Below are 26834 nucleotides of genomic sequence, written 5' to 3'. Positions count from 1 at the left end.
TAAATTTTAAACATGGGGGTATCCCTCATTAAAACGACTTTTTCCAGAGGAAACCGGACGCTTATAATTATTCTAATGTAAACTCAACATAGGGAAATTAATTTAGGCGGCGATACACTTTCACACGAACAGACAATATTTATCATCGCGGATTATGGTTATTAAAAGTCGGAATGCTTAAAATCTTTATTTGAATTAATAACAGGCCGCTTAACACCGGTATTATCTCAAATCTCTTGTAGAATGTGTACGCTTCTTGGACAAATATTCTTCTCGAGTTTCTTGTTAACGTGCATAAGTGTGCATAATTCGCTCCAGTAATTACCTCGAGTCTGCATGCAATAAACTTGAAGATATAATCAAAACGTACTTTTGAGTTAACCGAGGCTGAAAAGCCGAGCTTAATCTATCATCTTCGTGCCCGCACCGCCCGGGATAATTACCGTCAAAGTACCTTCTTTTTGGAAATTTTACGCGATTTGGGCGACGGGACACAGCGAACCGTGGACAGTGGCGTAACAACAACCAAAAGAAAGAGTACTCTTATTAAATAAAACATCATCACTTATTTACCTCTAGATGATATTCATAATACACATATAAAATTTGACAACCATGGGTCGAGTAGTTTCGGAGATTATATGTATAATAAAAATCCGAGCAGACAACTTATTGTTCCGTAATTATCTATCTCTTTTACTCATCTCAGCTTAGGTAGATTTTAGGAAAATTTTCTGATTGTATTAAGAGCAAAAAATTGCCCTTAATTCAAACTTGCTTGTCTTGTAGCCGGGTTGACAGATAGTTAACATTTGATTTGAACGCCAAAAATATAACGAACCCAGAATTAAGCCTTGAGACATTCCACGATCAATAACCATTCTGGATTATCTTTATTTTAATCGCACACACAGCATACGACATTGTGTGACATGCATATGAATGCTTTGTGGTTTACGCCTCACTCGAGCCCAAGATTTTTTTGTTTTGTCCTGAAGTACTAGTTTTGGCGCGGTACTTTCAGATTTTTGTTCGCTCACGAGCCGCCAGTGCACGAAGTTCTCTCTTCTTTTTGTGAAATTTTACGCGATTTTGTACTCGGAACACAATGGGCGAAGGAGTGTCTCGTACCGTCCAGATGGGAGGGCGTGTGGGATGACGTTCCAAGAAGTGTACAGTCGGTCACCGTGTTGCTCAATCCTTCACAACCATGCCCTTTGAGCCATTATTCTGTCAAGTGAGATAATAAGTGTTGTATTTAGCATATAAATTACTGCCGCTGTTGGATTGACTTTTATTGTGCAACTATGGGTGAAAATTAATTTATTGTAATATTGCTGGTCTGGTGCAGTTCGCATACTTACATAACTCTACAAATCCTAGCTTCGCAGAACTCAGTAATACATTTACGTGATGAAAATACTAATTTATGCGAAATGTGGACAATTATGTCAATTGTGTTACGGAATGGGGAAAATTCCAGGATGCAATTTGGAGTTTTCCGAAAAGGTGTTTTGCGAAAGAAATCATTAAAAAATGAGTCAGAGGATAAAAATTTTGATGTCACTTTCTTCGTGATTAAAATGCTAATGCGGTGAGGTGACAAATAAAATTATGCGAGGTCCATTTACAATTTAAACGACTTTATTTTTGTTAAGAAAACGATAACTCGGTAATAAATGACACATGTGTCGCTATTTATAAGTGGCCTAAAAAGGTAATTGTTGCAATTTTTATCATAAAGTAACCTACTCCCATATTCGTACACGTATTTCCAGCTCATAAATCGTAACTGTTCATGAACGCAGAATATTTAGTCATGAGAAGTTTTAGCGTGTTAACGTAAAAATTAATGCATAAGAAACGGAATTTCCTGCTACTGGCATGGAAAATCAGGGTTACGAAATAATAAAATCCTGTTTTGTTTGTGACACAAGACGCCTGTTCTAGACGAGTGTAATGTTTGTAGTAGACGTTAAATAATAAATAAAATAAGATAAAAATAACTAATTTTGTACAATTTGTGGTGTTGCATCACAATCGTGTGTATTAAAAGACAACAGATAAATTCAAAATGGGTAATCCTGATTTCATGGCCAAGAAAAAATCCCACTAAAGCACCTGTCAACTTTAAACCATGTAATCATTTGCACCGAAATTTAAATATTTCAACCTTGGCAGCCTTTCAATTCTTCACATTCATTATAATATTTTTAATTATAAAGACTAACAATGCAATTATTACTATCTGATAAACATTGAACCTTATTGCTAAATGTAATTAACGAAAGGTTAAAAAGATTTATGAATACAAAAATAGCGACTAAGAGCAATTTTTTTGCTCTAAATCATGCTAAATGATGCCACACTTCTAGCTAAAACATTGGTCGAAGGGTGTTTCATAAAAAATATAAATAATATAAATAATAAAACAATAAAAACTGAAAAACTGAAAAATGGAATTGAAAAGTTGAAAAATTGAAATCCGAAAAGTTGAGAAATCAAAAAATTAAAATTGTATCCAAAAATTGAAAAATTAAACAATTCGAAAATCTACAAAAACATTTTAAAATCGAATAACCGAAATGCCAAGAAATCGAATCATCAAAAAAATCGTAAATTCCAAAAATCTTAGAAATCGAAAAAGAAAAATTTTTTAAAATCGAAATATTGAAGAATAAAAAAATGACGAATTAAAAATGCCAAAATTCGAAAAAATGAGAAATAAAAATATCGAAGGACTAAAAAGACGAAAAATCGAAAAATCAAAAAATCTAAAATTTACAAAATTGAATCAAAATATCGAAAAACTGAAGAGTCGAAAAACTCAAAAATCCGGAAATCAAAATATCAAAAAAATCGAAAAATTGAATAATGAAAATAGCGAAATATTGGAAAATGGAAAAACCGGAAACATGAAAATACGAAAAATCAAAAAATCGAAACATCGAAAAATTCAAAAGCTGAAACATCGAGAAATCGAAAAATCAAAAAATCGAGAAATCGGAAATTCGAGAAGTCGAAACATCGAAAAACTGAGAAATCGAAATAGGCCAAAATTTAAAAATCGAAAAGTTAAAAATTGAAAAATTTAAAATAAAAAAATATGGATAAATCGAAAAATCGAGAAACTGACCAATCAAAAAATCGAAATCTCGATAAATCGAGAAGCAGAAAAATTGAAAAATCTGAAACCGGCAAGTCGAAAAATCCAAAAATTGACAAATAAAAAAATTCAAAAAATTTAAAAATCGAAAAATTGAAGAATGGAAGAAAAATTAAAGAATCGAAAAAGTGAAAAATCCAAAAATTGAAAAATCGAAACCTTGAAAAGTCGAGAAATCGCGAAATCGAAATAACCAAAAAATCAGTTAATATAGAAATTGAGAAATCGAAAAGTGATATTGAAAATTTAGAAGCGTCAAAAATTAAAAAACTCGAAAATCGAACAATTTAAAAATCTAAAAACTGAAGAGAGGCAAAAATGCAAAATCAAGAAATCAGAACATCAAAAAATCTAAAAGTTGAAAATTTCAAAAATCTACAGTTTAAAAATCGAAAAATTCCAGAATCGAAAAGTCGAAAAATCGAAAAACCAAAATTTTAAAAATTGCAAAATTGAAAAATCGCAAAACTGAAGTTACGAAAAGCTGAAAAGTCCAGATATACTTGTTACGAAAAACTGAAAAATCGAAAAACTGGAAAATCGAAAAGCCAAAAAATCCAAAAAGCGGGAAATCGAAACATCGAAAAATTCAACAACTAAAGCAGCTAGATCGAAACTTCAAAAATCGAGAAATCGAAAAGTCGAGAAGTCGAAAAATCGAAAAATTGAGGAATCGAAAAGTTAAAAATGGAAAAATGTTTTAATTTAAACCATAAAAAAAATCTAGAAAATGAACAATCAAAAATCGTAACGTCGGAATCTCGATAAATCGAGAAATAGAGAAACTAAAAAATCGAAAACGTGAAAAACCGAAAAATCTAAAATTTGGAAATCGAAACATCGAAAGCTCCAGATACAAAACAGAAAAGTGAAGACTAAAATTTAAGAATTCGAGAAATTGAAAGATCGAAAGAACTGAAAAATCGAAAAATTGCAAAATCGAAAAATCAAGAATCTTAAAAATAAAAAAATTAGAAAACCGAAAGATTTAAATCCGAGAAGTCGAAATATCAAACAATTGACAAATCTAAAATTTAAAAATTCGAAAAATTGAAGAATGGGAGAAAAATTAAAGAATCGAAAAACACAAAAATCTTAAAACTCAAAACATCGAAAAAGTGAAAAATCGAAACATTGAAGAATTGAAAAACTGAAAAATCGAAACATAAAAAAAGTCGAGAAATCGAGAAACGGGAAAACCAAAAAATCAATTAATACATATATTGAAATTGAAAAATCGAAAATGTTATTGAAAATTTAGAAGCCTCAAAAATTGAAAACCTGAAAAATCGAAAAATTTAAATATCTAAAAACTGAAGAGACGAAAAATTACAAAATCAAGAAATTGAAACATCAAAAAATCGAAAATTTCAAAAATCTAATATTTAAAAATCGAAAAACGAAAAATCGAAAAACCCAATTTTAAAAAATTGCAAAATTGAAAAATTAAAAAACTGAAGTAACGAAAATCTGAAAAATCTAGATATTCAAAAATTCCAAAACTGAAATGACGAAAAACTAAGAAATTGAAAAATTGAAAAATCGGAACATCGAAAAATTGGAAATTGAAAAACCCCAAAAACCAAAAACCCAGAAATCGAAACATCGAAAAATTAAAAAACTGAAGCATCCAGAAATCGAAAAGTCGAAAAATTGAGGAGTTGAAATAGATCTAAATCGAGAAATCAAAAAGTTAAATTGAAAAATTGAAAAATTTAAATCATAAAAAAAAGATAAATTGAAAAATCCAGAAAATGAACAATCAAAAATTCGAAACATCGGAATCTTGATAAAACGAGAAATAGAAAAACTGAAAAATTGAAAACGTGAAAAACCGAAAAATCTAAAACCTAGAAGTCGAAAAATCGAAAGACCAAGAAACCGACACAAAAAACTGAAAAAAAATCGAGAAATCTAGAAACCGAAAAATCTAAAACTTTAATAATTGAAAAATTAAAATACCGAAAAATTGAAAAATTGAAGCATTGAAAAAATCGAAGTCTAAAAATTGAAGAATCGAGATATGTACTGAAAAATCCCAAAACTGAAACATCAAAAAATTAAATAATCGAAAAATTCAAGTCAGAGAAATCTAGAAATGAGAAAATAAATTAATTAATCGAGAACATGAGAAGTCGAAAAATTTAAAATTTAAAGACGTCAAAAATTGAAAAATCGAAATATGTATTTACAAACCGCAAAATCGAAGGATTGAAAAATTCCAACACTGAAATATTGGAAAATCCATAAATCGAAAGTTGAGAAATCGAAAATTCGAAAAATTAAGAAATCGAATTTGTATTTATCTAAAAATTCAGCACAGATTCATAAACCACAAGTTCAGGACGATGATACTTGTTAAAATTCAAATAACATTTATTCGACAAAACTGTACTATGACATCATCAATTCCTGGGATAGCACGAAATGTTGCTATACAATTTTGATTTTTTTTACAAAACGTGGTTGCCAATGATAAAAACTTAAAAGGGGTCATAAACTACAAATAAAGGAGTACGTTATTTTATAAAATTTAAACGACATTTACTATTATAAAATCTGGAGATAACGTCATTTCATTGTTGGTGGAGATGAGCAGATAGATAGACAGACAGACAGACGGAAACGGGGGACCTGTTTCCTTGTACTCTAGGGGTCATGACACGACGAGAAAACATGAAAATAGCCAGTCGCTCGATGGACTCGATCACAATACTTCCTTAGTTTGTCCTCGGGACGTAAAAACGATTCCAAACACAAATTTAGCACCTCGTAGGCGTCACCATACAGATCCAAATCTAGACATTTCAGCTTCCGAAACTCCAGTTACGACAATTTGTAGCAGCCTTCGAAGGTAAATGACTCAAGATTCCATAACATCACGATGAGAAAAGGCAAACAGGACGCATAACCAGCAACCATAAATAACAAAAACTATAATTCGGCAAATTATAAATCTCCGAAAGAAGAGAAAGGCGATAATTAACGTTTCGACAATATCGCTACTCTTCAGTCCTTCCCTCGTCGACGGTTGCAGCATTTTTGTCCGTATTATCGATCTAAGTGGCCGCTTAATTAAACGAATGTTAAATTTAATTAACGACAGGATTCGTGGCGAGCATTCGCCATTAAATTAATTATCAACATTTGATAGGAGCTGAGCGACTGAGGCCAGACGGGTCTTGGTGGCATCAAACAGCCTAATCTCTCATCTAACTCAATTGGAGGACAAAGACCATCATATCGTGTCATTTGCAATTTAAAGACAAGACGGTCAGCGTACTTTTCTCTGGTTCAGTACCGACGACCGTCTCGCTTCGTGACTCCTCTTGATATCACAGACTTCCAGTGTTCTTGGGTTTTCACGAGTCTGTTTGCATACCAGAGTCGTGAAGATGGTAATTCGGGAGTGTCGCAGGCGATTGCGTTTAATTAAATGGGACGGTTGCGTTCTCCCGAAGAACGGTTAGGCGATGAAGGAAATTGATTGATGATGCCATCGAGCTTCATGGGACGTCGACTTAATTGGGTTATCTGCTAGGAGTTATTAAGGTTTCCTGAACCACGCATTCCTCTGAGATGAGTGACAGCAATTTGCAAGTTCGCAGTTGATCTCGGTACTGGTGTTCAGAGGGAGTCAGTTTTTTGCGCTATGATGCAGTTTGATTGCATGGCATGACACAGTGGTGGAATTGTTGGAAAAAAGATACTCTCATCACCTTGAGACCACAATGTGCGAAAGCGGTGAATAAAAGCATCATTTCAGCACCGGAGATCAGAGGCGCCGACGATTCGAGAGTGGCAGGGGGGCAACTGAAATTTATTTTGTCCTGACCATTTTGGCGGCAAAGCGAACGCTCTACTATTGGGTTATAAATCCCATACTTTGTAACTACGTCAATGGTATGACAGAACTTCCCTCGGCCCATGAAGTGCAGCCTAATAATTATCACTTCTTTAAAAAATTATAAGCAACTTTTGCGATTTTCGTTCTGATAAAAAAAAAAGAAACTCGAAAATCGAAACATCGGGAGTTTGAACATTGAAAAATTGAAACATCGGAGTGTGGATAAATCGAGAATTGGAAAAGTTTTCAAAATTGAAAAATCTAAAAAATTAAAAAATTTGAAAATAGAAAAATTTATCAAAAACGAAAAATCAAAACACTTTAAAAACAGAAAAATTGAAAAACCCAGACTCGAACTTCGAAAAGTATAAAACTCGAAACATCAAAAAATTTTAAATATAAAAAATCGAAAAAATAAAATATCGGAAGATTGAAAAATCCAGAATATGAAAAGTTCTCAAATCAGGAATGTTGACAAATCGAGAAATCGTAAAATCAAAAAATGGAAAAAGAGATGTTGAGAAATTGGAAATTCGAAAAATCGAAAAATGAAAAATTTAAGAAATCGAAAAACTGAAAAATTAAAAAAAACGAGAAATCGAGAAATGTAAAAATCCAATATTTAAAAACTGAAGTTGAAAAATAGGAAAATTGAGGAATCAAAAAACTGAAAAATTCCAAAATCGAAATGTCCAAAAAATGGAAAATCCAAAAATCTAAATATCGAAAAGCCGAATAAGCGAAAAACGGGTAAATCGAATATGTAATTTAAAATTTGAAACAACGAGGAATCGAAATATAAGATGATCGAGAAATCGAGGGGAATTCGAAATAGCCCAAACGAAAAATTATTAACTAAAAAACTGAAAAATAAAGATAAATCGAAAATTTGACAAATTGACAAATCGAAATATCAAATAATCTAAACATCGAAAAATGTAAAATTTAAGAAATCGAATACTTGAAAAATCGAATTGAAAAATCAAAAAACTAGAAATCGAAACATCGAAAAACCGAAAAATAGACAAATCAAATAGCTGAAAAACGGAAATATCGAGAAACCGAAACATGAAAAGTTCCAGAAATCGAAATAGCTCAAAAAAATTAAAAAATGAAAAATTGAAGGAACGAGAAACTGACACACCAAAAAATCGAAAAATCAAAAATTTTAAGAATCGAAAAACGGACAGCTGAAAAATCGAAATATCGAAATATTGAAAAATAGAAAAATCAATTAATCGAGAAATCGAGAATTCGAAAGGAAAATCAACAACTCGAAAGCTTAGAAACACCGAAAATAGAAAATTTGAAAAATGTAAAAATTTATAAATAGAAAAATTTGCGGTACAAAATATTGAAAAATCGTAAAACTAAAATATCCGCAAATCGAGAAATCAAAAATTCAAAAAATTGAAAAATCCCAAAACTGAAATAAGTATCAAAAAACTGAAAAATTTAGAATTCGAAAAATCTAAACTTTAAAAAACCGAAAGATCAAAATATCCATAATTTGGAAAAGCAAAAAATTGAGAAATCGAAAAGGGGAAATATTAAAAAATCCTAAAACTGGAATTTCGAAAAACTGAAAAATCGAAAAGTCGAAAAATAGAGAATATCGAAAGTCGAAAAATCAATTAATCGAGAAATCGAGAATTCGAAAGAAATATCGACAAATCGAAAACTTAGAAACAACGAAAATCCAAAATTTGAAAAATGGAAAAATTTATAAATAGAAAAATTTAGGTAAGAGACAAAAAATTGAAAAATCGTAAAACTAACATATCGGGCAATCGAGAAATCGACAATTCAAAAAAACTGAAAAATCCCAAAACTAGAATATCGAAAAACTGAAAAATCAAGAACTTGCAAAATCGAAAAATTGAAAAATTGCAAATTCGAAAAGCTAAACGTCGGTGAATCGAGAAATCGAGAAATAGAAAATCAAAAAATGAAAAATCCAAAAGTCGAAATATCAAGAAATAAAAACTTCGAAAAATCAATTATTCGAGAAATCTAAAATACAAAAGAAAAATCGACAAGTCGAAATTTAGGAACGTTAGAAAATGAAAATATGAAAATGGAAAAATTTACAAAGCGAAAAATTGAAGAATCAAAAAAATGAAAAATCGTAAAACTGGAATATCGAAAAATCGAGAAATCGAAAAATTAAAAAAATAAGAAATCAAAAATTTGAAATATTGGGAATTTCAAAAAACCCAGAACGGGAATCTCGAAAAACTGAGTAATCGATAATCGAGAAAATGAAAAATTGAAAAATCGAGAAATGGAAGGATCCAAATACATATTGAAAAATCCTAAAACTAAAATATCGAAAAATTGAAAAATTGAGAAACGAGTAGTCGAAAAATCGAAAATTTTAAAATCATACACCTGAAAAATGGAAAAATTAAAAAATTGCTGAACCGAAAAATTGAAAAACCGGACATCGAAAAGTCAGAAAATTGGGAAATTTAAAGGTCGAAAAATTGATTAATCAAGAAATCGAGAATTCGAAAAATCAACAAATCGAAAACTTAAAAACCCCAAAAATTGAAAATCTGAAAAATCGGAAAATCGAAGAATAGAAAAATAGAACATTCAGAAAATCGAAAAATCGTAAAATTGAGAAATCAAAAAATCAAAGAATCGGGAAATCGAAAATCATGAACGGATAAATTTTGGTTATAACAGTTTACCATGTTTCCGATAACCTTGAAGCCTATTCAAGATTTCAAAGCATTCGATTTTGCATTTGAAAGCTACATTGTAAAATATTGTTATACAACTTTGATATTTTTTCCCAAAAATCTGGACGCCTAGAGTAAAAATTCAGCACGGATTCATAAACCACAAGTGGAACAGTATATTATTTCATAAAATTTAAATAACATTTACTATTGTAAAATTTGGAGAGCATTCCATTCATTGTTAGACAAATTTTGGTAATTCCAGATATTATCTGATTAATAAAAATCAACACAAACGGGGCACAAACAGACAGGTAGATGGAAACGAGAGACTTATTTTTTCATACTGTAGAAGCCATGATAGGTCAAAAAAACATGAAACTGAAAAATTTCATTCTACAAATTTTATACTTCTGCACTACAATTATTCTTATTTCTTGAGCGTAACCTACAGAATTATGGTTTATGCAACGTTTTTTAGACGTTTCGTAGTTCCTAGAATGTGAAAAAGTAGGTCCCTGCTTCCGTCTGTTTATCTGTGCTCTGTCGATAGTTCAAATTAAAATGCAAACTTGCGATCAACAAACCTACCGTCCCCTTTGGTTAAAAAACACATATCTTAAAGCCGGACATGACTCAATAGCGTTTCAGCGGTTCTTGAAACGTTCACGTGATGACTATGACCACCATACATAGCTAATCATAGAGGCGGCTCTATAGGGTCAAAGACATCCTCTTGCCCCGTCGTTGAGATAGAAGGCGTCTGCTCCCATGGTCCACGTGACGCCGGCGCCCATGCCTCCATGGGTTGATCAACACCGAAAGGAATGTGATATGGTTCGCTGGTAGCCGTTCGATGTCTCCTCACCTTGCCCAAAGCAAAGGAAGTGAATACGATAAACCCGTCCGAGCAACTTTATCCGGATATTATTAGGCAGAAAACTGTTATAATCACATCTAGGAATTCTCCCAAACCTTTTTCTCTCCAACAATGTCCACCACTAGTTGGACGAAAACGGCCCGTGCGGGCATTTAAATCACCGGATTCGTCCGTGTGTAAAGCGACTTCCTTTGTTCGGATCCTGCCACACTTTTTATGCCAGCTTCCAAAGATTACCGTTTTTTCCACGCTTCTACATTCCGTCACAGTGGCTGCCCTTTTCCGGTTTCACCCCCAGTTCGGATACAAACCCTCGTGGGAGAGTATCAGTTCCGTTCACCATTTCCTCTACGCATACGGAAATGTATTGAAATTATTATATTGTGTGCGGCTATTTCGTGGAAATCCTCTCAAACCCATCGTGATTATAGGGTTCCAACCGCACAATCGCCAATTTGTCATGTTTACTCAACACGTCAAAAATTGGACTAATCGACTCTTGGCCCCTCGACTCAGCCGGGCCATTTTTCTACCTGTCACGATTCGCGAAGAAAAAAAATCACCGAATTCCCAGACTTCGATCGGTATAGATATGCAAATCGCTAGAGTGCATTTGCTAAGCTTGAATTTATGAGACGGGATTATTCCTGGCGACTTTCTGCGAATTGTTTTCAAGAACGAAGTGAGACATTCTACAAATATTAATCACACGAGCAATTAGGGTCCTGTTAGCCGCTAATTCTGGTCTAAATGCTCGAAGGTTGCTACTGAAGCGGAATTTACCTAAAGGCTAACAATTACGGAGAAGGAAAGTTCCTTCCACGAAGCCAACAGGTGAGATTGACTTTTAATGGTGACGTGGACGACGTCATTTCGAAGTCGTAAAATTAAATTGTTACTGCCGCATTATGTGTGGTTTACACTTGCTATTTACTGGTTTATAGAAACGTTTCCAGATAAGGCTTTCCGTGAAAATGTTGCGTAACGCAAAGAGAAACTCAGAAGGAATCATTACCCATAACGTCTTTGCAAAAACGGGCAAGACTCAGGTGATGTGCTTGCTTTTTGTAAATTTTGATTTCGCGCTTTATTGAACACATAATTTCGACTTGGAGCATTCCAGAGGTGCAGTTTTTCGGAAACAATTAAAAAACGATCTTATCACTAGCGAGGAAAACCCAACGGTATTTGGAAATATTTTTTACCACTGTATGGTTTGATTAGCTGTATTGACTGATGATTATACTATTGTCAATAAAATCCGGTGCTCCAAATTTTACAACCGAAGAAATAATTTGGAAAACAGGAAAAGGCTAAATTGTTTCCAGATGTTTAATGGTGCGTGAAGTTATTGTCGCAGACCTACTTACATGTAATTAAACGTAAAATTTATAAGTGCATCCACCTAATAAATCAAAATTATGAAACATCAATAGCTCGAGGTTAGTTGCGACTAGACGCCGATATTTATATAATAATGTTTTGGTATAAGTTATAAACTAATAAAGGTAAAAACAATGTCAATTGCTTATCAGATTTGTTTGTCGAGATTATGATTCTAGAGAAGCAGTATGAGTATTTTTCGTCGCTACTTGAGCAATTACTAGAACTTCTATGTACACAATGTTTAAAAAAAGAATAAAAAAATTTAATTATCAGCAAGCAATCGATAACATATAGTGTGGTGTGTGATTAATACCAAACTGTACCGACATTATTAATTCCAAGAACGTCTGACTCAAGCTTTTAATGTCAAATAATAAAAGAATGTTTGTTTTAAAAAATGTTTGATGACGTTATACCGACTGTTTAAAAATGTTTCCAATTTTTCCAGTGTTTTTGCTTTTGTATTAATTTTACAAATAAAAATTTCATTGCATTGTAATCGTTATTTTTTATGGCATCCATAATAAATCGTGCTGTGATGATCAAAATAAATGACCTCTCTTTAGTACACTTTACGACACTGTTAAGGTACCTGTAAATCGTTGCATGATTTTTTTCATAATTGAAAATTCCAATAGTGTGCCTTAATGTTTTTTTTTTTCTGAAATTGTTATAATATGTTTTAGTTTAGTAGTTTTGGTCTACAATAACGATACAATTACTCTTAATAATATAGAATGCAATCGTAAAGGCAAATCAGTTGTAATGTCCTTCTATTAGCTAAACCTATATCTTGTAAAAGAAAACTTATGTAAGCCTGGTAAGCGGAAAGAATCACCATATTTGCTTGATAGAAAGAACAGGTATGAACGGCTTTTGAATTTGCAATCGAGGTCTTGCGGAAGCAGCGATTAGTCTCCCTTTTCATTAATAATTTTGCTATTAAAATATTGCGCCAATGGTAAAACACAGATCAAAATTTGTTTTATCAATTCCCTTAAAAATTTGACGTCATGTCAAAATGTGACTTATTCATCTATCCATAATTTTCACTATATGCACGCAAATTTTTGGAAGGTTATTTCGACAGAAATAATAAATAAATAATCTCGCTTCTTTGAAAAATTATAAACATTTTGTTGTTATTTTTGTTATCTGATAACCTCTGTAAAGTAAAAACCAGTTGCGTAAATAACACTCCCTTGGCCCCTGCACCGCGGACAATATGAAATAAAATAGATAATCAATCAAGAGGAAAACATACTTTTGGAAAGTATCGAAAACATTCTAAAAAATCTAAAAATTTAAGCATCAGAAAGCCGATAAATCAAGAAATCAAAATAGTACTTCAAAAACAAAACGTAAGCGGACGGCGAAATTCTTTCAAATTACTTCAACAACAAATCAGGAGATTCCCACGATTCTTTCAAACTACTTCAAAAACAAAACACGAGGAGATTGCGAGATTCTCTCAAATTACTTCAAAAACAATACAAGGTATCCCCAAAATTCTTCGAAACTACTTCAAAAATAAAACAAAATAAGTTCCCGATATTCTTTCAAACTACTTAAAAATAAAACATAATGGGACCCCGCGATTCTTTCAAGCTGCTGCAAAAACAAAACACAAAAGGATCCCGAGATTCTTTCAAATTACTTCAATGACAAAACACAAAGGGTCCCCAAGATTCTTTTAAACTACTTCAAAAACAAAACAAAAAGGGACCCCCAGATTCTTTCAAACTACATCAGAAACAAAGCGCAAGGAGATCCTGAGATTCTTGAAACTACTTCAAAAATAAAACCCAAGGGGTCCCCGAGATTCTTTCAAATTATTTACTTCAAAAACAAGACACATATTATTTTAAAGCCAATACATCGCGGGCAGGGCAGTTGGGACCACTGGAGGTGCCAGTGACCGTGGTACACTAGAGCTTCGATTTTTGAATCCAAATTTTATATACTTTTAAGTGAAGTAAAGTTTCCGTGTTCAAGCGTAAATTTTTCCTTTCCAAGCCATATGTTTAAAACATTCATTGTTTCACAACCTGAACTATAATTTATTTCCACGACATACTTCCGTCTAACTGATTCATCGCAGTCAGCCTTTGTAGGAGTAAAATATACAAGTTTTACAATAATTTTTAATAACCTTTTTGACATCAAATGCAACGATTTTTTGGAGATGAAAATATTTCGGTTATTAAGTATAGTGCACCATAGAGAATAGCGGTTTTACGATTTTGACTCCTCCATCACCCTTGTCGACGAATAATGCAGCTTAATAGGCCATAAAACCACTATTTTCGTCAACAATAACGTCGTCGACGATACGAAAATTGTATTGTTATTTTGTACAACTAACTCAAAACCAACTAAGTTTACCTAATCTTGATCCGTAAGTTTCACAATTTCGAAAGCTCGGCTTTGTCTCGGTTTCTGAAATAGCATTATTAACCAGAAAAGTAATATTAACGACCTGTTTATCCATAAACGTATCTATGTATAAGACATTGAACATTCTGTGATTTTTTTCCAAAAAACGAAAGCGCTTTTGACTTCCAGACAAAATATTTCCACACAAGGTCGTACGTTTTACCGAACCACCGTTCTGCTAATGAATCACTTTCCACGGCTAAATACCCCTTATTAGCAACATAAAACCTTGCAAACAAGAGATAACGCGAAGAATTTTGCATTGTAAATGCCTCGATGACTCACCACGGTTTCATCTTATTTAAATTATTCCACAACGTATCCTCTATCACGACTACACTCATATCATGGAACTCTCAAATCAACAATAATGGTTTTAATTAACGGGATCAAGGTTATCACAAGCCGAAAAATGCGTCATTGTAACTTTTAAATCCTGCTAGAAATTCGTGCGAAGAAAATAAATAAATCTGGACAACTGGGCTAATCTTTTGTGGTAAGACCGGACGTTTACATGGATGTGGGCACGCCCAAATGTCAGTCTGCTTCCACATGGTGTCCAGACGGAGAAGATAAATAGTTCCGAGCCTCTTTGAGCTAATAATTTCGGAAGCTTTGTGAATTGATCTTCACAATGGCGGTGATCTAAGTTTTGCATCATATGGGGGAAATGAAGCGTGACGTTAGTCACTTTGATGGGTACATTTTCTTTAGGTTGATAAGTGAGTCTGTGTTAGTCATTTTTACGTGGCTTTCGCTAATGACGAATACTAAGGAGAACTGAGCATTTCGTCGACCAATGTGGTAATTGATTTGCAAATGCCAAGTAAGGTATTTCCATAAGAGACAGTTCTTTGAAATGAAATTTACTTAATCGGCTGAAATTGAGCGTTATGGCAGAACGTAAAAACTCGTCCTTTTTGTAATTACCACAAATCTCGTCCAGATCGCATGCGATCTCATTAAGGCTTGACGATGCTGTCTTCAGGATAAGATTATCGCTGTTAATAGTCGTTTGAAAGGGAAATGCAACGGAGACAAAAAGTTGTAGAGCTTCTAGATGTTAACTGAGGATTTACATAAGGCAGATGATGTTGGTACTTCTGGGTACTGACGTGTTCTAAATAAGCGAAAGTTGGTTTTCAGGTAGTTTCGCACTGGGTTTAAATGATGAACTCTGCGACCAGTGAACTACACGTGTACCACAGCTACAAATCACGCAATATAATTACATAGTACATCACGACGTAGCTGTTTATAGGGATTAGAGCACTAAATTAAATCCCAAAACAGGAAAACCGCAAATTACATAGTCGAACCTGTGTAAACAAACCATGTTATATTTTTAATTTCCGCTGTTAAAATTTTTGTACATAAATGAACCTTCTACTGAACTTGAAGGTCTTTCTTGCGTTAATTTTATAGTTGAGTGAGTTGTACTACTCGGTACATTTTTTCTAGACTGGAATTCTAAAAATTTGGAGTATTTGCATGATAATAGCGTTGTGAGACACGTGTTTTAACAAAGAACACGACAATACCGGATAATGTCAAGAATTATAAACAGATGATTGTAGATAATTACAAATAGTAGCAAAAAATTAAACGGGAAATTTGTAAATGACTTGCATACTTACAAGGTCTGGTGTCTAATTTAACGTTTACTGTTACTGTTAATATCAGCATTGCTGATTTTAATTGTTATTGTGTGGATATCATTGTCTATTGTAATCTGTAAACATGATGGACGATGCGTTATAAGATCTGAATAAAGCTTAACGATCTATGATTGTACGTATTAAAAGGACAATTTTATAGAATTGTGTTTGTCGAGTTAATATTTAAATTTTGTTATTTGACGGAATTAGATATACGGAGATAAAGCTTTTGTAGGCAACATTGTGATTGTCGTTCAATATCCTAGAGGAGATCTAAAGTGATACAAATCTAATTCCATTAACTTGAACCTGAGCATTTTAAAAGTAAATGCTTATTTTGTGGAGACCTGAACCACAGTTAAAGAAGTTACCCATTCAAATAAAAAACAGTACTGGTTCCCAAAATTTTGGAAAAATTAGACAAACCGTTTTTTTATTTAATCCATAAAATTCAGTCATTTATTACTTTTCAAAATCTTGTTCAAGCGGTTCTAAAAAATAAAAGCAATACTAAAATGCAAATAACGTTGAAGTTCGAAGTACATACACAGTAAAAAATGTAGAGTTGATCCAACTACAAAATGTTGCTCAAATAGGTCCACTACATCTTTTTAGTTAATTTGACCACATGGCTTAAAGCAGTTTTTTACTAAATTAATTTCGTAAAATTTAGCAATGCCTTTAGTTCAAAATCAGTTGTTTTATTGTTAAGTATTCTACTTACCGTTGTTTAAATTAACATTATCGTAGTATGAATACAACTACATTAGCCTATGGATTAGAAACATTTTTGATTGTATTGCACGTTTATATTGTTGCTCGTACCATTTGTTTTTGCAAACATATCTGCCACTAACTGAATTTTTAACAACATAAGCTGTTGATTTTGCAAGAATTATCGTGTTCGTTTGTTTTTGCTTATAGTTAATAACCATCTAGTTTGTGGTCTTTTGACAAGCTCGAAAGTGATACATTATCAAATTTGCTAGTTATTTTAACCAGTGAACTTGGTTCTTCTAACAAAATAAACTGGTTGTACTACACTTATTCTGATGTCTTGGATGTATTTTGGCATTATCATTTTGTTAACTTAACAGTTATTTTGTTACTTTTACATTTTATTGTAGTTAATGTTCATGCCCCTTGTTGGTTACTTAACTAAGTAATTTTGTTCTTCTGACCAAATTGTATCGCCAAATTACCCACCCTTGAAGTCCCAATGATTTAATAATAAAACTCATTTATTTATATTTTTTTATTTTCATATAAATACAATATACATTCATAGAAAACAAATAGATTTCCCGAATTAGGTTTTACACAGATAACAAATTATTGTACATTTACATTTATGATAATATAGAATACTTAGGAACAATTGCATTAATATTGCTACCAAAAGGATGATGTAACTCATATGAGACAAAGTGATTTACACTTTTCAAGTCAACAATTTCAAATATTGTGTTATTAGGGCTGCGTATAATGTAAGCTTGATAAATCTCGTTAAATGTAATTGTATCCCAAGTCGTACAAATTAAATATGGACTATTATTAATAATAAGTAACTCAATTATCTCGGAAAAAAGTGGGTATTTTTCATCGTGTTCTAATGTAACAAACATTTTCTTTTGGAAGAAAGTACTGAAGGCAGTTACCGAATTTGTAACAGTTACGGAATAATTGTCTTCAACACCAAGTATTGAATCAACAAAATGTTTTCATGAAACAGAATATAATTTATTTTTGTAATTAATTTGACTGCATTTTCCGTATAATGTTTGATAACCTAAATTTATGTTGTTCCATTGGTGCCATATGTGCTCCTGATGTCGAAAGCTCAGAGTTTTGCATAAAGATTTGTAGTTTTTTAACTTGGTCACGAGATTTTTAAAATATCCATGTTTGGCTTCAAAACGCATGCAACACAAGCCTATTAGAGGTCCCATTTTTAAGATTATGTAAGGATAATGTATCATGAAATGATGTTTGGGTGTTAAATTAATATTGTACTCTTTTATAACTAATTCATGATGTTGCCTAATTAATTCCTTTAGTTCAGAAACACTTGCTTTTGTATTCACTGTAGAAAATACTATGTTAACAATTTTTAGAATTAATTGAATAACTTGGTATTTTCTCAGGTGTTGTTCGGATAACGATAGTATTTTATCCGAAAAAATTAAAGGTATGAACTTCAATAAACAGAAAGTCTGTGCGGCACGTTGGCCTATAGAATTACCTAGTTTATCAAGACTTATGGGGCTTGGTTTAGTACACTGATAATTATGTCCAAAATTGAAAGATTTTATTCTGTCATTAATATCTTCGAGGGTTATGATTTTTTCTGAAATAAGAAATTTGAAAAATAATTTAAGTTCCAGTTGTATAACACCTTCTAATAAGTCATGCATAATGTCTACAGACTGATTATTACATAACTTAAATTGAGTAAGATTATTTAAGGAACTTCGGAATTTAATGCCACAGACCGTATTATTAGATCTTTTCGAAAGATCGGTTTCCTGTTTTAGCGATCTACAATGTTGTTCATACATAAAATCACTTCTTAATAAACTTTCATCTTGAATGGCTCTACTTTGTGCGTCTGTTTTATTAGCAATGCAAATGCGGCAATAGTTAGTTGAGGAAAAAGATTCTACCATGCCAAAAATTTGATTAGCACCCAGATTGTCATGACTAAGTGAGACAACTGTGCCTTTTAAAAATGTCTTTGCAACGTCATCATAAACTCCTTGCTCTTCTAAAATTTTAATATCTTTAACAATGATATCTAGAACTGAGTTCATGCCAAATTTCTTTATGTCATTGGAATAGAATAAAGCAACTAAATGAATATTCTCCAAAACTGAATTTAACTGAGCGGGTAAGTTCTTTATCATCATATAAATTGCTCCAATTTTGTGTCCTCCCGTTTTGGATCCTAATGGATTTACCGTATCAAATTCATCGAAGTAGAGCTGCAGCTGAAACGCATGAGGGTTTTCTTTAAAAAATGCACTCTTTCGGAAAATACTTCCATGTGAAAATTCAGAAAGAATGTTGGGGTGACTTTCTTTGGGTTTTTGAAATAATAATTTTCGAAAAGAGTCATTTTTTAAAAGGAATTGTAATGTTTTTAAAATTGGAACATACATAAAATGACATGACATCAGGATTTGTTCGTAGACAAACTTTTCCTTATTCCATATTTGGTCGTATCTTATGCCTATTGGAAGTTCAATAGGTTCAACTATATGTTTTTTAAAATACAACTCTCTTTTATATTTTGTGTTAATATCTGAAAATGCATTCTGAACAGCTATGGTGCTACTGATTCGTGTATCCGAAATTATTTTTAGTAATTTTTCATTCATTTCTAGGATATTTTGAATGGTCGAGTCTGGTAAACCCAGAGAGTATAAACTCGAAACATATGACGCACAGTAATCACTTAACAATTTCTGATTAGTATTTGATGTTAGGTTACATCCAAAATCAAAATGTTCGTTAGTAGATGCAAATATTAACTCAGTTTGAGTTTTACAACATTAGAGATTGAAGAACGATCCTTATTAATTTTGTGTGTGTTACATTTTTGTATGTGTCTCCTATATCCACTAAAAGTTTCATATATGTTGGTACAACTAAAGCATTTTAATCTTAATTTTTCGTTATCGTACAAAGCATGCACCTGTCGTAAATGTTTCAAAAATTTACCTAACGCTAACTTACTAAAGTACATAAAAAACAAGAAAACATGTTTAAAACTAATATAAAAACTAAAAAATACTTCTAAAATGTTAACACAACAGTGTAAAAATGATATTTAGGTATTTCTTTATTCAGATTCATCGCTTGATGGCGACATCAAGTGATCCATTTTAGTTCTCAACCAACGAATTCTATCGGATATTGTCTTTACTTCTAAATTATAAAACGCATTTTGAACAAATTTATAAAAATACTCTAGAGATTTCTCAAAATCTAAATTAAATACAAAATGTACTTTAAAACAAAGATCAAACGCAGTTATTACATTTTGTTCAGGAGAAGGGATTATGTGTTCGTCAAATACTACGTAATATTTACTTATTGCAGCTTTGGATGTTCCAATTGCCAGTATGAACGGTTGTTTGGATGGTCTTTCCTTCAAAATAGTAGTGAAAGGTATTTGCATATCTTTAAATATTATAAGTTTGTTTGCAGCTGTAGCGGCACTTTGTTTTCTTGCATTTTTAGAGCTAGTTGGGGGTAACAAGTAAACCAACATTAAAATTGCATTGGTACTTGCATTCCAATCTGAAAATAAAATATGTTAGATACATACCTCTAAAAGATAAAATCTTTTAATTAATCTGGTACCTTGGGGGTCCTTATTTTCTTCGTGTAAAAACTTTGTGTTTATATTTGTTGCTGTTGTTGTGTATAGTTTTTTAATTATGGAAATATTTTTTGAAAAAGTTTTATGAAATATATCATTTTCAGGAAACATTAGAGAAAATTCCAAACTTATCTAGAAAACAAAATTTCAAATAAATTAACAAAAAGTATTTTCACCCTTACTAAGCCAGGCGTATCAAAAAACCTGGGAAATAATTTATCGATATCTTGTCTGTGACTGTTTCTAAAGTCAAATGTCTGTCTTGTACGTTCAAAAATATCTTTTATCTGTTCCTGCGTTGCTGCCTTCAAAAACTCTATGGTTTCTTGAACACTCTCATCATACTCATCACTACTGACTGTGGAATTCTCTTGAATTGTAGAATTTCCTTTTTTCACTTTTTTATCTCTAAAAACAGTTCGTAAGCGGCCAACGATGAATCCCCTAAATGCTTCCTAAAATATTGTTAATAACATGGAACAATTTATTATCTGTAAGGACCCAATTTAAAGTCGGATTTGCGATAATCACAAGTCGCATTGTATCGTAACTACTGTCATCGTATCTCCCATGGTAACGGAGACTTGCAACTATCGCAAAATTCAACTTGAAATTGGCTATACTAAATAGACGGTTATACTAAAGCTACTGCACTAGATCGGCAGTACAAGTTGATGTGGTGACCTTAGAATGTACAAGGTATCTTTTTTATTGATAAATATGTGTAGTTTGAATAATTTGTCATGCATTTTGAAATGTGAAGCTCGTCGTTTAAACTTAAATAAATATAAAAAGACACCCTGTATCCTAACATTTTAAAATACGCACGATGAAGGCATACTTACATATCCTTCGTCAGTATGTACATCTTTCAATTTTGGGAACAGTGTTACTATGCATTTAGCATATTGTGTTCTCGTTTCAGCAGAAGGTAAAGTATTGGGGGGCATAAATTGTAACATATGATCAACTGCGATATGCACCAATCGTATCCTATGTTTGTCATCTAATGTTCTATTTTCTTTATAGTAGCTGATTAGTTGTTTGCCCCAAGCATCAGATAACAAATAGTTTTTGAATTCCTAAAACGTATCATTGGTGATACATATATAGTAACTTGTTACCATTATAACGACATACGTGATCAGTTAAATTGTGGTATGAAATTGATGATGTCTTTAGTCGCTTCTTACCAGTAGGGGAAACTATTAATGAATAAGAATCATCATCTTCATCGAAATTTGAGCAGATATCGGATGGTGCCGGGGACGTAGGCAAGGACTGCAAAGTTTCCGTACTGGCACTACTAACTCCTCCGGTATATGCCAATGAATAGGTTGAAAAGGCAGGAGAATTTATATTTCTCTCCGTAGGCAATTGTTCTAAAATTTTAATTTTGATGATTAATGGAATTATTAAGAGTGCAAAAACGAGCAAGCACTATTTTTCCTACTATCGATTAAAAAATACTGCCAGTAATTTTAAACATTGACTATTATTTATGATCTGACAACTTTCTAAACTATATCTACTATACTGATATATCTTTTTGAGTAAAATATTGCAATTTTAAAAGTTTTAAATGTTTACCACCATAAACTCTTTGTCTCTGATATTTTTTTAAATGACTGAAATTGCCTCAGTTTTACGTGTTTTTTGAGCAGAACACTATTTTGTATTTCCATATAGGTACATATATAGTGCAAAGGCAAATGGACCAAATACTCTCAAAGCAATTGTAAACTCGCTAAGCGATTGGAGTGGTACCTTTCAGTATTGTTATTTAACACGTTCAATAGTTTACCTTATATAATGTCTAATAGTTTTTAAATAATTAAAATACCTAAGACTTCATCGTCCTTTACAAAACTCAGTATTACCCCTTTGTTGGAAATGTTTAAAAAGTCGTTTATAAAATCCTCGTTTATTATAGCTCCATCCGAATCACGTATGTTGAAAGAGGATCCCAATAATTCTGGGAAACACTGAGAAGCTGAAGTGTATTAAATTAGGTATATATGCATTACTTTTTTAACGCAGATCATACAAACCTTTAAGTTTAATAGATTCATAATTGCCGCTAACTGAAGCCCATACCAGTGTTTCTTTATAACGTAATCTTACATAATACGTTGTGGATGTGGAAGGGCACGCGTTTATGAAGGTATTTGTAAAGTCGATTTCGTAATTGTTATCAGTCTAAAGAAAATATTTTCATATGAGATTGAAAGAGAGGGTACTTTGGTATAACACAATTTCAAGGTTAACGTATTGGTCCAAACCCAAATATCGCAGCTTCAAGAAACAAAGGAGCAAAGTGGTGCGTAGTTTATCGTTCATATGTCACGTAGCATACAGATTACACTAAAACATGCAATATTTGGCTTTGGCACCGATTAAGCAATTGATAAAAAGGATCCCCATTTAGTTATAAAATAAAACATTGTTAATACTTACCATTGTGCAATCTTTTTGGAAACGAAACTCCACGCAGAGCCCAACAATGCACACACAATGCACCGAATGCTGACGCTGGAGCGGGAAACACACATACCTAACTCATTCGTGTAGTCGAATTAACCCGAATACAGTTGCAAGTATTAATTTTTACAACATAAATGGGTAGTTCAGCACTTCCCGAAGTCAGCGGCACTTTTGTATGTGCAAGTTGACAATATCCAAGTTGTTGATTTCACTTGGCTTAGTTGTGAGGTTGGTTGATGCATTTTGTTAAAAACAGAAACAAAATGTGGTTCGAATCAACAAGTAGGATATTTAAACTATCCCGATTGGGACATCTATGAACCGGAGTAATTGTATGTCCACTTAATTTGCGAATGATTGAACACATGCAAGTTGTTGGTTTCATCACTTGGGTTCTGTTAAAATAGCAGTGGTATGTTATTGCATTATCAAAAATATCTGCATTCAATGAACAACAAAAGAGTGAAATGTAGCCTTTACCAAATGAAATTGTACCATGTTGCTTGTGATCTAAAATTCTTGGTCGTCCATTTACCAAGATTAAACAGTTAATTTAGTCATAAATATTAGTTGTGGGAGCTGTTCCCTTAACAAAACACAACAAAAAGTTAGTTTCACTATTACTAACAATAATGTCCAATTTACATTCAGAAGGGCAGAAATGTACCGTATCAGTTGCGAATTAGTACAAACTTTTTCGTTATATGAGCAGCTCAAAAAGGACAAAAATATAATTGTTAAAACAACAGAATGTAACGGGAAGTCAACAATATTCCGATCAAGCAAATTTTTGAATTCTAAATTTTGCTGTTCCGACAGCAATTTAGTGTTAAATTTAACTGCGAATTATTAACTAAAACTGTTGTTGTAGAAATTAACAAATCATTTTTTACTGTGTAGTTTGAAAAAATCTCGGCGACCCCTTGTATATTATTTTTGAAATAGTTTAAATGAATCTCGGGAACCCCCTGTGTTTTCTTTTTGAAGTAGCTTGAAAGAATCTTGATGATCTTTTTGTCTTATTTTTGAAGAAATTTAAAGGAATTTCTGGGACCCCTTGTGTTTTGCTTTTAAATCAATTGAAAGAATCTCATGTACTCCTTGTGTCTGGTTTTGTAGTAGTTTGAAAGAATCTCAGGAACCCCATTTGTTCTGTTTTTGAAGTAATTTGAAAGAATCTCAGGGTCCCTTGTGTTTTGTTTTTGAAGTAGTTGAAAGAATCTTGAAGAACGCTTGTGTTCTGTTTTCGAAGTAGTTTAAAAGAATCTCAAGGACCCGTTGTGTTTTGTTTTTGAAGTAATTCGAAAGAATCTGGTCCATAAGAATGGGACTATAATAAAACAATTGTTGATAAAACGAAAAAAAAAAAAATTAACTGAAGTATAAAATCGGATTAACTTGGAGTTATATTTCAAATTAAAAAAAAACGTCAAAGTTGAAAATTGCTGGAAAGAATAGGTAGATGGTTGAATTTTAACAACTGAAAATTTTGGTGTAACATCTTTTTATTAAAACTAAAAATCTTCGTAAGCATCAAATTTGAGCTAAAACTCAAGTTTAAAAAATAAATAATTAAGTAGATGAGTTGTCAGATGTCAGCAACGAATCAAATTGTACTTTCAGTATTTCAGTACTAAAAAATTTGTAGGTTTTATTAGATACAAGTTTATTTTGTGTATTTCAACGTTCTAACCAGTGATGACATTACAGTCCTTTTTTCTTTACAAGAAACATGAAATATGAGATTTCACACGGAACAGGCAACAGATGTACTTGATCTAAACCATTTTTAACTTGCGCTTGAGGAGAGCCGTTTCCTTATGATAGACAGCCAGAGAACCTTCAGATCTCATTTCAAATAATTGTGGTTTGTTCTTATATGACAATTTAGCAATATTTCCAGTAATTTAACAAGAACGTACTTCTGCAAAAAAAATATTTATGCAGAACTTTGAAATAAAACAAATTTCTCTAAAAGATTACTTAATTTTTTGAAATGACGTCATCAACCTTATGGGAAGGGCGAACAAATAATTTTATTTAACCTTCCAATTACTAAATCATTTTTGCAAAATAATTGCGGAAGGAACAAAATTGCATATTTTCACCAAATTTTGAGATAATTCTTTAATATGTTTGCAAAGAAATAGCCAACAGACCGACAGACGGAAACGGGAAATTTGTATTTTTATATTTTATGAATACAGATTTTCATTGAAGAACTAAGAGTTCATTGATTTCATGCGCGTTTCTGTAGTGTTTTTTTCAAAACTACGTAAGCAAATTTTTGTGGTATTATTTTTATAGAGCCAAACTGTTGTAAAGGAAGAAATAAATGGACGGTCCATCGTCTGTGGTCAGAAGTCCGGAACTTCACGAATTAGTCAATGTTTTTACCGCACGGTAGTCTCGAAAGTCACTTGATGCACTACTTTTTTAATTTTAACAATAGATTATTTTCATTAAGTCGAAAAACTGGACATGCATCACGGATCAGAATCGACTTGAGACTTCACAGCGATTTGGATTTTCAAGTAAAAAATTAAAATTTTATGACACAATCTGCGAAAATTTCAAAAAGAATGCGGTTCTAGCGGCTCAAACGCTTCGAAAAAACCGAATTGGCAAATTAAAACTAAACACATGTAGGTATGTGAGTCTAAAACCAAGACATCAAGCTAATTACAAAAATAAATATTTTAAGCAGATTCTCACTTGGACCACCAGCACTGACATTTTGGAATTCAAAAGTCCATTAATGACGGAAGACCGGTTGTGTTTATTAAACAAATAGTCTCGAATTGGAAAAATGTCAATAAGTCCTGCTAATAACAGCAATAGCCATTTCAAGCACGGAGGTATAATAAAAAGATACTTTATCACCGCGACGTATCTGACGTATCAGCATTGTTGCTGGTACACAATCTAACAGTGCACTGAAAATATTTGCATGCACATCATAGTACACTTGCCGGTCACAGACAAGCGTTGCCCTTCGCGGGAATTCTCCAAGACAGAACGCACAATTACGAAAAAAAATATTAAGTTAACAGTAAAAAAATAATGAATGTTTAAAAATGTGAAACAAACAACAACAAAACAAAATCGTAATTAAAATTGTCACCACATCTCTAATTGGGAAAATTTTTGACTTACCTTGGAAAGCCCGCTCAGTCAATGGTAATCCCAATGCCTATCCAAAGAAAAAGTTCACGAAAATAACAACACAATCAAAAACGTGTCTAGCACATGGACTTGCGTCAGAAAGCAGCAACACTACGTCCTCTCTCCGACGACGTCAAAACGCGACTGATTGCTGGGACTTGGAGCTTTAGCCCATGGAGAGCGCGCAGCGCAAGTGCCTCAGCCTGTCCTAAAGGCACCATAAAATGCATTTTTGTGATATTACGGCTGATAGTGGGATGCAAGCAGGTTCATTGTGGTGTCATTGTTTGTATGTTTTTTTAAGTTCTCACACTTTCCTTTTGAACGAGGGGTGGGTGTACAGGTGAGAGAAATTGTTCCCATGTTGGCTGGTTCATTTAAAGAATGTATTGTTCGAAATGGACTTCGGGCAGGTTAAGAGGTTCGAGATGAGGTGCACTTAATTTGACTTGAAGATAAGGCGGACGCGGTCGTAAATAATGGGTACATATATGAGATTTTTGGGTGATACGCAAGCGGAACAAATTTCGTCCTTGTGTAAGGTAAATAAACTATTTCCATAACAATGGAGAAGAATGGCTGGTATGCTGTAGGTAAATAAATTGGCTACTTATCGTAATGGTTTTTTAGGTTTTTATTGCAGGTGCAAGCTATAAAATACAAAAAGTTGTTTATTATTTTGGATTCGAACAATGCGAGCTAAGTGGAATAAAATAATCAGTGTTCATGCCGGAAAATAAA

The 26834-nt window shown here is 32.5% G+C and overlaps 2 protein-coding genes across 2 annotated transcripts in view; both read right to left on the bottom strand.

Moving 5' to 3' along the window:
- LOC135122914 (uncharacterized) overlaps positions 1-26265 on the bottom strand; it is an 80206-nt gene extending 53941 nt beyond the window's left edge. Inside the window, exon 1 of the mRNA XM_064047432.1 lies at positions 26085-26265. The gene's annotated coding sequence lies outside the window, so the exon portion shown is untranslated. The remainder of the gene's footprint in view (positions 1-26084) is intronic.
- On the bottom strand, positions 19894-23471 carry LOC135122913 (uncharacterized). The gene is made up of 8 exons (XM_064047431.1): positions 22902-23471; positions 22496-22643; positions 22288-22437; positions 21585-21826; positions 21290-21526; positions 20627-20899; positions 20426-20576; positions 19894-20362 (listed from the first exon to the last, which is right to left on the bottom strand). The coding sequence occupies exons 1-8, from the start codon at positions 22902-22904 to the stop codon at positions 19902-19904; spliced, it is 1665 nt and encodes a 554-aa protein (XP_063903501.1). The 5' UTR covers positions 22905-23471; the 3' UTR covers positions 19894-19901.
- Positions 26266-26834: the final 569 nt, after the last annotated feature.

The sequence above is a fragment of the Zophobas morio genome, unplaced genomic scaffold (genome assembly GCF_036711695.1).
Source record: "Zophobas morio isolate AGI-343-1 ecotype UQ-CSIRO unplaced genomic scaffold, CSIRO_AGI_Zmor_V1 ptg000005l, whole genome shotgun sequence".
Classification (NCBI taxonomy): Eukaryota; Metazoa; Arthropoda; class Insecta; order Coleoptera; family Tenebrionidae; genus Zophobas; species Zophobas morio.
The sequence above is the reverse complement of the archived record's forward strand: the minus strand, read 5'-3'. Positions and strand labels throughout refer to the sequence as shown.

Bases quoted from the DNA above. Each gene is read 5' to 3' on its own strand.
- LOC135122913 (XM_064047431.1), bottom strand. The intron at 22,438-22,495 runs GTTTGTATGATC...AATACACTTCAG, and splicing joins TGAATCTATTAAACTTAAAG to CTTCTCAGTGTTTCCCAGAA. The intron at 20,900-21,289 runs GTAAGTATGCCT...ACAATATTTTAG, and splicing joins TACATACTGACGAAGGATAT to GAAGCATTTAGGGGATTCAT.